This window comes from Lynx rufus, unplaced genomic scaffold, assembly GCF_022079265.1.
Source record: "Lynx rufus isolate CCGP_SWC_20201006 ecotype Redwood Valley unplaced genomic scaffold, mLynRuf1.p SCAF_11, whole genome shotgun sequence".
Classification (NCBI taxonomy): Eukaryota; Metazoa; Chordata; class Mammalia; order Carnivora; family Felidae; genus Lynx; species Lynx rufus.
In genome coordinates, this window is record NW_025814825.1 from 34,964,083 (window position 1) to 34,978,016 (window position 13,934).

The following is a 13,934-nucleotide window of genomic DNA, read 5'->3' on the forward strand; positions in this document are numbered from 1 at the left end:
ATATGATCCTGTCAATCGATGCAGAAAAGGCCTTTGACAAAATCCAGCACCCTTTCTTAATAAAAACCTTGAGAAAGTCGGGATAGAAGGAACATACTTAAAGATCATAAAAGCCATTTATGAAAAACCCACAGCTAACATCATCCTCAACGGGGAAAAACTGAGAGCTTTTTCCCTGAGATCAGGAACACGACAGGGATGCCCACTCTCACCGCTGTTGTTTAACATAGTGCTGGAAGTTCTAGCATCAGCAATCAGACAACAAAAGGAAATCAAAGGCATCAAAATTGGCAAAGATGAAGTCAAGCTTTCGCTTTTTGCAGATGACATGATATTATACATGGAAAATCCGATAGACTCCACCAAAAGTCTTCTAGAACTGATACATGAATTCAGCAAAGTTGCAGGATACAAAATCAATGTACAGAAATCAGTTGCATTCTTATACACTAACAATGAAGCCACAGAAAGACAAATAAAGAAACTGATCCCATTCACAATTGCACCAAGAAGCATAAAATACCTAGGAATAAATCTAACCAAAGATGTAAAGGATCTGTATGCTGAAAACTATAGAAAGCTTATGAAGGTAATTGAAGAAGATTTAAAGAAATGGAAAGACATTCCCTGCTCATGGATTGGAAAAATAAATATTGTCAAAATGTCAATACTACCCAAAGCTATCTACACATTCACTGCAATCCCAATCAAAATTGCACCAGCATTCTTCTCGAAACTAGAACAAGCAATCCTAAAATTCATACGGAACCACAAAAGGCCCCGAATAGCCAAAGGAATTTTGAAGAAGAAGACCAAAGCAGGAGGCATCACAATCCTAGACTTTAGCCTCTACTACAAAGCTGTAATCATCAAGACAGCATGGTATTGGCACAAAAACAGACACATAGACCAATGGAATAGAATAGAAACCCCAGAACTAGACCCACAAACGTATGGCCAACTCATCTTTGACAAAGCAGGAAAGAACATCCAATGGAAAAAAGACAGCCTTTTTAACAAATGGTGCTGGGAGAACTGGACAGCAACATGCAGAAGGTTGAAACTAGACCACTTTCTCACACCATTCACAAAAATAAACTCGAAATGGATAAAGGACCTAAATGTGAGACAGGAAACCATCAAAACCTTAGAGAAGAAAGCAGGAAAAGACCTCTCTGACCTCAGCCGTAGCAATCTCTTACACATCCCCAAAGGCAAGGGAATTAAAAGCAAAAGTGAATTACTGGGACCTTATGAAGATAAAAAGCTTCTGCACAGCAAAGGAAACAACCAACAAAACTAAAAGGCAACCAACGGAATGGGAAAAGATATTTGCAAATGACATATCGGACAAAGGGCTAGTATCTAAAATCTATAAAGAGCTCACCAAACTCCACACCCGAAAAACATATAACCCAGTGAAGAAATGGGCAGAAAACATGAATAGACACTTCTCTAAAGAAGACATCCAGATGGCCAACAGGCACATGAAAAGATGTTCAGCGTCACTCCTTATCAGGGAAATACAAATCAAAACCACACTCAGGTATCACCTCACGCCAGTCAGAGTGGCCAAAATGAACAAATCAGGAGACTATAGATGCTGGAGAGGATGTGGAGAAACGGGAACCCTCTTGCACTGTTGGTGGGAATGCAAATTGGTGCAGCCGCTCTGGAAAGCAGTGTGGAGGTTCATCAGAAAATTAAAAATAGACCTACCCTATGACCCAGCAATAGCACTGCTAGGAATTTATCCAAGGGATACAGGAGTACTGATGCATAGGGGCACTTGTACCCCAATGTTCATAGCAGCACTGTCAACAATAGCCAAATTATGGAAAGAGCCTAAATGTCCATCAACTGATGAATGGATAAAGAAATTGTGGTTTATATACACAATGGAATACTATGTGGCAATGAGAAAAAATGAAATATGGCCTTTTGTAGCAACGTGGATGGAACTGGAGAGTGTAATGTTAAGTGAAATAAGCCATACAGAGAAAGACAGATACCATATGGTTTCACTCTTATGTGGATCCTGAGAAACTTAACAGGAACCCATGGGGGAGGGGAAGGAAAAAAAAAAAAAAAAAGAGAGGTTAGAGTGGGAGAGAGCCAAAGCATAAGAGACTGTTAAAAACTGAGAACAAACTGAGGGTTGATGGGGGGTGGGAGGGAGGGGAGGGTGGGTGATGGGTATTGAGGAGGGCACCTTTTGGGATGAGCACTGGGTGTTGTATGGAAACCAATTTGTCAATAAATTTCATATATATAAAAATAAAATAAAATAAAATAAAATAAAATAAAATAAAAATAAAAAAATTTTAAAAAAAATTAAAAAAAAAAAAACAAAAACAAAAGCAAAGAGCCTTTATTCGAGCTAGCTCGAGCTCAATCCCCTACCTGCACCAATGCAGCGGTGAGATAAGGGGGAGGGGGAGGGGGAGGGGGAGGGGGAGGGGGAGGGGGAGGGGGAGGGGGAGGGGGAGAGAGTTTCAAGAGCACAAAGGTTTTATAGGATCATGGCCTTAGCCGATTGGCTGGGGAAGGGTCGTGGCCTCAGCCGATTGGCTGGGGGAGGATAGAACAATGGCTGCCAAGGTGTGGTCCCAGATCAGCAATTATCAGCATCACCTGGAACTTGTTAAAAATGCAAATGTTGGGCCTGGTGGTCACAGACCCACTGAATCAGAAACTCTGGGGGTGGGGCTCAGCAATCTGTGTTTGAACAAGTCTTCCAGGAGATTCTGATGCACCTGAAGTTTAAGAACCACTGTGTCTGAGGGTCTCTAACATGTTTGGCCTCAGTGTATACAGAACGTTTCTCACTGGTCACCTATTAACCATTGGCTGTCAGCCTTGCTGTGCTATATAAATACCTAGCACCAAACACCATCCCCAGAGACTCTGATTTAATTGGTTTGGGGAGGGGTAAAAATGCTCCCAGGTCGTTCTAAGCCTGGACAGGGATGAGGGCTCCTGCCTCTGGCCCCTACCTGAGAGAAGCCCTCCCTCTTCTACTCACATTTTCCATGCCTCTCACACTCCCCTTCCTCCCACCTTAGACTTCGGAGGAATGCATCAATTGATAGCCTGCTTTCTTAGAAAACAAAAGTTACTCAAGGGGAGGAGGCGTGGCCTGAGGTTTGAGCGGGAACTTCTTTCTGAGGCCATGTCGGGGACATAGTTACTAGTCGGCCAGCCTAGGTCTGCTCTTTCAGTAGGAAGTGTCCAAACTGTGAGAAGGTGAGGGTCCCATGAGAGGGGTGGGCTGACTCAGCTTCTTTCTCTTCAGAGGTAAACCCTTGCATTACTCTGATTATAATGAGATGCTAATAGGATGTTGAAGTAAACAGCACTCTGAGGAAGACTCTCCTGAGACTAGGCAGAGGAGGACAGAAGGTGTGTGCTCTGCAGGGCCCCTCGAGGTAGCAAGTGAACTCCATGAGAAGCCAATAGCTCAACAAGTGCCAGTCTGAGTTGGGTTCTTCTGGGAAAACCATGTTCCAACCAGGACCCTCTCATTTCCTGACGTAGAACCTGTGACCTCAGTGGATGTCTTTTCCTTTTTCGGTAAGACTGTTATCACTCTATCAAGGTAAGCTTTAAGTTTAGCACAGTAAATGAAACGCACAGGGTTGCTATCTTTGAAGTAGACTTAAATGTGGGTCTAACGGTAACTTCTAGAGTCACTGTAACATGGGGGCTCACTCAAGAGAACCTGTTACAAAGTTTATAGTTTTTTTTTAAATGCTTAAAAGACCTTGGCTACCTTTGAAATCAGCATTTAAGTATTCAAGGAAATTGGGGGCGGCTGGGTGGCTCAGTCAGTTGAGAATCCAACTCTTGGTTTCAGCTCAGGTCATGATCCCAGAGTTGTGAGATTAAGTCCCGAGTCAGGCTCCGACCTGGGCGTGGAGGCTTCTTAAGATTCTCTCTCTCCCTCTGCCCCCTCCCCTCCTCGTGATGAGTTCTCTCTCTTTCTCTCTCTCTAAAAAGAAAAAAAGAAAATTCAAGGAAATCAGTTCATGAAATATGTTGTTTGACTTATTAGTTGTATAACAGTGTTTAAATATTTGGGAAAGTGTGCTTAATGGATGTAAAAGTTTAATAAACTGAACATTAAGCCAAACTAAGTAGTACTATGTGTTTTTCCACGCACAACCCCACCCCCCACACCCCACCCCCTCCCCTGAGATGCTGGAGATCCAAGAAACCGACAAGACAGGTTTTATCCACTAGATTTAACAGACTGTGTCTCGGAGCAAAAATGCACGAGTCTGGCCATTACTATTCAAAACAAAATCCACACTAATATGCATGGCAGGAAAACCCAGTTAGCAGCTGCATGGGCTGCTTTTTACAATCATGTCTGTTGACAAGGATTATTGCTTAAGTTGTGGCTTGATTAGGCTTGGATCCCAGGCAAATGTTTTGCCGTGTTCACCTTTCTAGAATAAGATTAAGGTTTGTTCCCTTACAACACTACCGAGGTCAAGCTTTTAAATGAGGGGAATTGAGAGGTGAAGGTTTTAGAGAAAGTAGGCCAGGCAACTTGTTTGATCATAGGACTTCTAAGAGAAGGAAAGATTAATATTCCATTTTATGTTGCATGGATGCTAAATGCTTCTATCTCCCCTACGTGCTCATTAAAGTTGCTGTACAAATAAGGAGACACTTCCAAGGTCTCATAGTCTCACTTCATATAGCTGTCATGGAAAAAATGAGTCAAATTGTCAATCGATGCTAATGTAATATCATTAATGGATATATTATCGATGATTCTTCTTGCTGCGGATGGCGGCTCGTGTTCCGTTATTTTTCTGGAAGAATCACTTCGACTTGCCACTCGCCTGGCTGATCTAAGATGTTCTGAGGATTCTCCGAGGACTTATGAGCTAATAATGCTTAGGGATTTCGTGTCCCGAAGAACTCTTTAATCCTGTGCTTCCGAATCCTACTCTAAGCCAGACCTTCTGTCACAGCCCAAGAGTTACCGGCAGTTTTTGAAAGCTCTTCCAAGCGAGCAACCGTTCTGTTCCATCTTTGGGGGATCTTGTGAGGTGCCATTACCAGCATGTATCTCCTCTCTGGCACTGGGTCCCAGGCGGTGCTCTGAGGGTGTTCCTTCCTGAAAAAGCAGAAGCAAAGCGAACCACACCATGGGCGAGATCAGCCAAGAGGCCGTGGAGAAATACCTGGAGGACAACCCTCAGTTTGCCAAGGAGTACTTCGCCAAGAGGCTGGCGGAAGCCCCCGGCCCGAGCGGGGCGCTGTCGCCGGCGGATGAGTGGGCCCTGTGCGCCGAGCTGCTGCGGGCGGTGCAGGAGGAGGCCCGCAGCGCCGAGCCCCGCGGTGCACGGGGCCCTGCAGAAGTTGGCGCAGCTGCTGCAGGCCGACCGCTGCAGCCTGTTCGCCTGCCGGGCTCGCAACGGCACGCCTGAGGTGGCCTCCCGGCTGTTCGACGTCACCCCCACCTCCAGGTTTGAGGACAACCTTGTGGGCCCCGACAGAGAAGTCGTGTTCCCGTTGGAAATTGGGATAGTGGGTTGGGTTGCTCACACGAAGAAAGCCGTTAATGTCCCAGACGTGCACAAGGTAGGTGGCTTTATGAAGGTGGGGCCCACCGGACGTCTTGGCGGGGCTGAGCGGAGGAAGCAATGGAGAGAGAGCCGGGCGCCGAGGGCCACCCTTGTAGCGTGGGTTTGGCTATAACCTGAGTAGGAAAGGTGGGGAGAGCATCCGCCAGGCCAAGGGTTGCCAGATTTAGCAAATAAAAATACAAGATGCCCAGTTCAGGTTGAGTTTCAGATAAACAATGAGTAAGTTTTTAGTGTGTGTCCCTTGTAATGTTTTGCATTTTGTCGGGCAAACTCACCTGGGCCTGGTGCATTCCACGGGTGCTCCTTGCATCTCGTCCCTGCTCTGGGAACTTTCCTTCTGAACAGCGCGGCACAGTGGTGCTATTGGGAGATCAGCAAGCTCCTCGATGCTGAGACTTGTGAACTGCACCCCCCCCCCCACTGCCACACACACACACACACACACACATACACACCTCTCACTCACAACCTTTTCAGGTCACTCTGTGCTGTGGGATGGACTGGCTCACAAGTGAACACTTTTACCTACAGACCAGATGTGCAGAAATAAAAAATAATACCATTTGAAAGTTCAGATGTTCACATTTGGATTGTGAAAAGTGTAAATTTGGGTGATAAGTGCAATTGACCATCCCAACCCCCTATAACTCAGCTCGACTCAGAATCAACTCCAGGGGCGCCTGGCTGGCTCAGTCTGGGGAGTGTGTGACTCTTGATCTCTGGGTGATGAGTTTGGGCTCCATGTTGGGTGTAGAGATTACTTAAACTTAAAAAAAAAAAAAAAAAAAAGAATCCACTCCAGTCATGTAGTTTGCCCCTGAAAACCCACAGCGTCCCGCACAAACACAAGGCATTGTTACATGCTTTTAAAAACAAACACACAAACAAAAAAAAATCACTCTTCTTGCCACCAGTGCTTATTCATTTTAAAAAGATTATAAAATACAAATAAACAAAAGGGAGGAAATATAAATCACTCATAATTGTTCTGCTCATCAATAACCACAGGTACCAGCCTGTACTTTCTCCTGCTGACTTTTTTTCTATACGCACGCCCCATTAGTATGATTTGCTGCTAACCAAAGGGAAGCAGTAGCTTATGATGGAAGGGAATTGATGGGGAAGTGGTCCCTAAAATCTCTCTGCTTTCTGTGCCAAGGTTTGTTGGGTCGTGAATGGGGGCAGCTGGTCACAGGAGGATAATCCCCTTCATGCCTCCTGAAGCTGATTACAGGGGGACAGCCGCATGGATCCAGAAAGCACAGAAGTCGTCAAACATTAGCAACACTCTGCAAACAACCACACCACAGCCCTTAGGTGCAAGGGTTGCCATCAGATAGCACAGAGTCCCTCAGTCCTTTCTGATCCCTCCCTTCCGTGAGTTCAAGCTGGTCTAAGCTTCTGGGGCTGACTGCCTCCGCTTCAGTGACTAAAACAATTTGCACCCTTTCAGCAAAATTCTCTTGACACCAATTAGGAGGCTATGCCCACTCACCCTGAGGCTTTCTCACGGGAATATGCTTCTTGCCAGTCTCCACCATCTCCAAAATTACTAGGACTTCAAACTTAAAGTGACATGCAAGTTTGTTTTTGTTTTTTTTTTTTTCTGGAAAAAAACTTGCTTAAAGAGACAGGTAAAATGATTTCTGTTGTAATGCTTTATTAATGAGCCTAGTTCCACATGCTGAGAAGAGAATAATAGCAGAGAGCTACTTAACAGATCAGGCAGCCTTGGTCTGTTGCTGTCCATGGTGAGCAACGCTGCATGAACAGGACGGTAATGGAGGTGGAGGTGGGCAGGAGTCGTGTTTTTCCTTTTTTTTTTTTTTTTTTTTTTTTTTACCTAAGGACTCCTGGTTGTTATGGGCAGAACAGAGAAGTATATGTTGAAGACAGACACCCTGCTCAGCTCGTTTGCTTTCCATTTCTACTGCTTCTAAGCGTTTTTTCTCATGGTTGGCAGAATAGTGCTTTTCAACTCTGAATGCACATTGAAATCGAATTGGGAGCTTTAAAAAAAATACCATGCAAGACTTAATAGACCAACACACCAGACTCTCAGGGGTTGGGATGCAGGCAATAGTATTTTTAAAAGCTCCCCAGGCGATTCTAAAATGCAGTCAATATTGAAAACCACTGGTGTGTTGGGTGAGCAGATGCAGGAGGGAAAAGTGGATTCCAAGGCAAGCATGGGATACCAGACGGAAGGGGCTCCGGCAGTCTGGAGCTGACTTCTTCCTTGGGAAGAGGAAGCTGAGGCTGCATCTTTCCTACAGTCCATGGTATGGTCAGTGAGTGAGAAGGGCTGGACTAGATGAGGTGTCCCCACTCTGTGTCCAATGATCTTTCTACCCTCCCCCTACCACACATCCCTGCAATTTTGCCAGACTTTAATCAACTGTGGTAAAATCTGCAAAGGGAAAGATGGAAACCAATGTTTTAATGAAATTTCCACTAATTCTTCACTGTTTCTTTGTATCTGACAATTTCTAGGCATTTTCATATTTGTAATCTATTTGATTCTGGCAAAGACCCTGCAAGGAAGGAGGGACCATGTTTTTATTTCCATCCCGTATATGTAAGAATCTTCTCAATGGCAATTAGGCAGCATGTGACGGGTCTGGGACCATAACTTGGGTCTTCTGAGGTCTCCCTCTTTTACCACACCACTGACCACACATGGCTTCTCTCTGGTTGACAGTGTTGGCACACGTGAGGGAAGGACGTGTCACACCTAGAAAAAGAGGTAAAGCCAGATGCCCTGACCTTGGGGGATCCATGAAAGTGATAGCAGGGAAGCCACGTGGTGTAGGGTGAGAGCCCGACCCCAGAGCAGGTGCAGGCCTGAGACCAGGTAATTGTGTGATAGATTGCTTTTCTGCACCTGAGACATAGAGGCAAATAAATATACAGATTCAACATACGTAAAGTGCCTGGTTCCTAGTAGGTACTCAGTAAACTACAACTACGATAATACTATATTTATGCCAACGGGCTTTCGGGGTCTGTGTTTAGGTGGCCAAAAAAGGGTCAATGATTATTGCCTGTTTTTAAAACAGGTTAAAGACAGGAAAACTTTTAATAATAGGAAACTGAGAGATATCCTCCTCAGGTTAATGATTTCTTTCTCTGTTGGGCAAACTGCTGATCAACTCTATGGGTGGCTTTCATTCTGAATGTGGTTTAAAAGAAAGCCACGGAGAAGTCCTAAGTTTTCAATAATTAACAGGTTGCCTATAGCTGCCATACTTCTCTCCTCTGTATTCCTTCTCTTCTCTCTTTCTGGCTCCTGGTCTCAAGGGATAATGGTGTTTCATCAGAATCTAACAACGGGAAGATTGGATGAGGGACACAGTAAGTCTGCTGCTCTACATAATTTCTCCAGTTGCCTTCAGTGGCTTCTTTGAAGGGCCATCAAGGGGAGTTTGTGAATCCAAGAAATACAGGAATTACTCAAGCATACCTCACTGGGGCCTGTTTGAGCTAGTGAACTGGAAAGCCTCACCTCGCCTACCGTGTAATCTGACAGCTGGTTTTATCTAGGGCTTTCAGATACAATAATAAGCAAGCATTACATTTTGAAACTTGTAAGTCATTTTCTCAAAACAGCCGATTAAACTTAAGAATATTTCCTTGTGTTTAGAATCTAGGATAAAATAGCATCAAGGTTTGAACCTGCAGAGTGAAGTGTGTTTGCAAAGAAACACTACCTGACTCCATCATCCCCTGGTGCGTGTGTCTGGTATTTTGATTATTCATTTAGTGGCCGAGATCGGTGTGTAAATGAGGCAGAACGGTAATCACAAGAGAGAACTACTGCTCATCCAGGGAGGCCCAATGAAGTCCCAGGTGTCTCTTCCCAGTAATTTTTGACCATCGATTATGTGTCAGAGACTTTTCTAAGTGCTCTACCCATCCTGCGTTGTTCTATGTGTCAGGAACTCTGGACAGTTCACAGTATCAGTGTTCCTGTTTTCACAAAGGCTAAGTAGCCTTCCCAGGATCACACAGCTGGTAAACTGAGGCCTGGTTTCAGCCAGGGTACTCTGACTCCAGAGCCTAAGTAAATGGCTGGTTTGTGTGGGTCCACGGTAGGAAAGGTAGAAAAGAGATCTGGGATAAGGGGCTGCATTTGACTCCTTTAGCATCTCACTGCTTCTAAGGGATCCTCCACAGGAGTGAATCACCCACTGAAAGTACAGATTCCTGGGGGAGATTGAATCTGTTTTAGGAGGTTAGGACTCGGTGGGTCTGAAGATCCGCATTTATCTGCAGGTGGTTGTGAGGCACAGCCCAGGTCTACTGCTCTGAGCTGAGCTGTGACTTCTGTTGACCAAGTGGCCCTGTTCCCTGGTAGATTCCGGCCCAGAAGTCTCACACCAGAGGACTCCCACCTTTTTAATTTGGGAAACTGAACAGAGTCCAGCCTCTAGGGGTTTGTGCTGTTCTTAGAAGCACCATCAACACAGGGAAATGAAAATAATACAACCTATGAAAGGAAAACCACATTAATTTTGGCCTGTGAGTCTCAGAGTCAGCCTGAAAGTTCGGTTCAATTGAAGGTTCAGTTGAAGGTTCAATTGAAGGTTCAAAGGAGAGATAGTATGAGCCACAAAAGGCTGAGTCTACACCCATCTAGAGTGCGTGATCCTCTAACTTACAGCTGGTAAGAACGACTATCCTTGATCCTCTGACGCTCTTCCATTTATGGGCCTCTTCAAACTCATCACTGTGCCCTTCCCATGGTGAGGGTATTAGAATCATCTCTCGCATCTACTGCATGAGGCTTGTATCTGGGAAGATCCTCTTCGTCTCTCCCAAAGAGAGAAATTAAAAAAAAAAATGCATGAAAGACATTAGGTTGGTAGAACATTAAAAACTAGTAAGCATCTCGTGCTGGCAAGAGAGTGGTCCTCTCACACATGACCAGTGGAAGTAAGATTTCCAACTTGTTATGAAAGTAATCTGTGTAAATAAAAACCACATACACCTGTGGATCCAGCAAAAGGGATTTCCACTTTGGGGAATCCATCACATAAAAACGAAAGCAAGCATGATTAGCACAACGTTGTTTGTAGTGGGGAAAACTATAAACAGTCTAAGTCAGTAGAGAATGGTCGAGTGGACCACGGGGCTCCCACACTGCGCTATTGTACAAGAATCTAGAGGGTAAATTCACATCCATATGCACTGGTCCGGAGGGAAGTCCACAAAATATTGTTATGTGATGAATGTCATGCGTAAATTCGAAAAGAAAACTTTATGAAAAGGGAAAAAGAAAATCATTTGTCCAAACATTAGGGAAAGGTACGCAAGGAAACATACTAAGCAGTTAACACTGGTTCTCTCAAGTTGGTGAGATTAGAATCAGGTGGAGAGTATTAATCTTTTTCTTTGTGTTATGATATACTGGTTGTCTGATTCCAAGTGCACATTTTATTGTCATAATTAGAAAGAAGAGCTCGGTGGCCTATACCTGTAATCCCAGCTGTGCGCTCCTTCCCAGCACACTTTCTGTCCGTTGTAACCTTGCTTCCTCATAGCACTTCACTTTCCACTTTGCCGTGACATCACCTCTTTTCTCCTGGCCCAACCTCAGCCTCACCTAGAGAGGCCATAGCTCAGGTGGGAGATGCTCGTCCTGAGACCGGTGAGTTCATTCTGTGCAATCATGGGATGGGGGTGTGTGTGGGACCACTGTGCCGGGGCCCCGGTTGTCTGTACGGTTTGGACTAGAGAGAGTGGTCTGCTGCCATTCCCGGATCTACACTGCGTGGTTCTGTGCTGCTGTGGCAAACATGTGAATGTGTCTTTCAGAACAGCCATTTTTCTGACTTCATGGACAAACAAACCGGCTATGTCACAAAGAACCTGCTGGCAACACCAATCATGATAGGCAAGGAGGTTCTTGCTGTGGTTATGGCAGTTAACAAAGTAAATGCATCTGAATTTTCCAAAGAGGACGAAGAGGTAACACTAACCCTGGGCATCGAGTCAGAGGCTTGGGAAACTGATTTGTTGTTTAACGAGAGAAAGATATCATACCTGATTTGGTTTTCTCTGACTTCCATAGGTCTTTTCCAAATACCTCAGCTTTGTTTCTGTCATCCTAAAACTTCATCACACCCAGTACCTGTACAGTGTTGAATCCCGGAGAAGCCAGGTAACAGGAAGGTGACATTAATCACTCCATGCCGACCTGTTCTGACAGAGGGACCCAGAGGCAACAAGCTCAGACCCCTCCTATCACTCATGGGGGTTTAAGCCACACGGAGCAGATTCCCAAACTTTAGTCCCAGTTGTCTTCTCGTGGTCTGCTCCTGCCTCCCACCCCCCTTCCCTGCCTCTCCGTCTGTAGGTACCACTGGCTTGCCTTTCTTCAGTCTTTATCCCGGGTAGCCATGGTTTCTTCTGTGGGTTGGCTATAATTAGAGTAACCTACCTTACATGCTTGTTGTAACTATCAAATGATCATTATATGAGTTTGTAACATAAAGCTCTTAGCGGTGCCTGCTACATATTGAACCCCTTAATTTGAGGAGCAAATCACTCTTCTGAAGTCTGTTGCCTCCTTGAGCCAGAAGCATAAAGAACAACATTGGTAACCAGGGCACCTGAGTCCAGGCTGCTCTCTGAACCTCAGTTTCTTCATCAGTACAATGTGGGGGAGAGTGGTGGGGATGGAGGGCTTCCACATCCCTTCCCATCCAACTGTCCAGGTAAGGTTACCTCTGGGTAGCTCAAGATGCATGGAACAAGGCCTATGGCTTTCTCCCCTTAACTGCCAGCACGAGCCAGAGGGCCCCCAATACTGGACCCTCTCCCCCAAAACTGCCTCTGCCTCCAATTTTAGGTCACTTGCCCTTTGAAGCCAAAACATTCGGGCACGGGGACCAATCATGAGTTACCACTTTCATAAACCCACACCCTTGCATCTGAGTAGTTTGTCAGACAGGTACACGTTCAAAAATGAAATTGCATTGTTTACTGATATGTGTTCTTTTTGTCTGAGACACCTTCTCCTTTCTTTTGGCTAATGCTCCATGTCTTCACTATATTTTGTTCTGTTTTCTCTTTAATTCATCCTTTCAGATCCTTATGTGGTCCGCCAATAAAGTATTTGAAGAGCTCACAGATGTTGAGCGGCAATTTCACAAAGCACTCTACACAATTAGAACATATCTGAACTGTGAACGCTACTCCATTGGACTGCTGGACATGACCAAGGAGAAGGTCCTCATTCTTCCATACATTTTGTCTCACCTCAAATCGTCTATACAAGACAGTGATCCATTAAAAAATGGATAATATTCACACGCAATGTATAATGTTCATTTCTCATCTTGTTTCATTCATTCGGTTGGAGCTCTCCTAGCTCAGCATAAGTAATGAACACTGTCTTCTGTTTCTTATTCTCCTTGTGAATTGAAGTTATTTTTTTCAGAGTAATTGTTCTAAGTGGATAAACACAGGACCAAGTGTCAGGAGAGCTGGGTTCTGATCCTGGCTCTGGGACTTTGTAGTTGAGTGTATTTGGGTTAGGGTGCTTTTGGCTACAAGTAACATCAGACCCAGCTAAAAGCATCTTTAACAATAAGACAGTTATTGTCTCATTTAACAAGAAGTCCCAAGTTCTTCCTGGAAGAAGAAGGGCAGAAGAAGGGCAATTCTAAGTCTGATTCATTGAGAACGCAGCACGGTCATCAAGGCCCCAGGGGCTTCCTGTTTTGCCACGGCAGGGTCTCTGCCGCCTTCAGCATGGTGGCAAGGTCTCCTCTTGGGGTGGCAAGATGGCTGTTATAGCTCAAGGCATGGCACATGGACAGGACCAAACTGGGAGGCTTTTCCTGTAAATGTCACCTTCATCACCTTTCATGTGATGTGAGGAGCACCCTTCCCCAGAAGCGCCTTGGCAGATTTCTCCCCCTTCTTCACTGTCCACAACGGGGCCACGTGCCTGCCCTCAGACTAATCCCAGGCATCTCATATGGGCCACCCAGGGCCCATATGTACAAGCCCATATTCCCTGAGAAAAATGACCACCTGGCACCTAAATAAAATCAGGGTCTATTAGGAAGAGGGAGAGAACAGATGTTGGGTAAGGTGGCCACACTGTTGGTCGTGCTGCATGACCTTGGCCAAGCCTCTTAACCTATTTAGATTTAGTTTATTTATCTGTAAAAGAGCCACTAACTATTGAGTCCGTTTGACTATGTGTCAGGGCAAGTGCTCTGTACGTATTGTTCATTAACGCTCACCACAACCCTATAGCATAAACTCTATTATTATCCCTGTTTTACAGATGAAAACGCTTGAGTGACTTGTTCACAT

At 45.0% G+C, this 13,934-nt stretch overlaps 1 protein-coding gene across 1 annotated transcript in view; it reads left to right on the forward strand.

Annotated features, from left to right (window-relative positions):
* The first annotated feature begins 5,162 nt into the window (after positions 1-5,162).
* PDE6C (phosphodiesterase 6C) overlaps positions 5,163-13,934 on the forward strand; it is a 44,589-nt gene continuing 35,817 nt past the window's right edge. Inside the window, 5 exon segments of the mRNA XM_047073189.1 lie at positions 5,163-5,348; positions 5,350-5,598; positions 11,421-11,573; positions 11,677-11,766; positions 12,696-12,836. Of these exon segments, the coding sequence (XP_046929145.1) occupies positions 5,163-5,348; positions 5,350-5,598; positions 11,421-11,573; positions 11,677-11,766; positions 12,696-12,836 (819 nt within the window).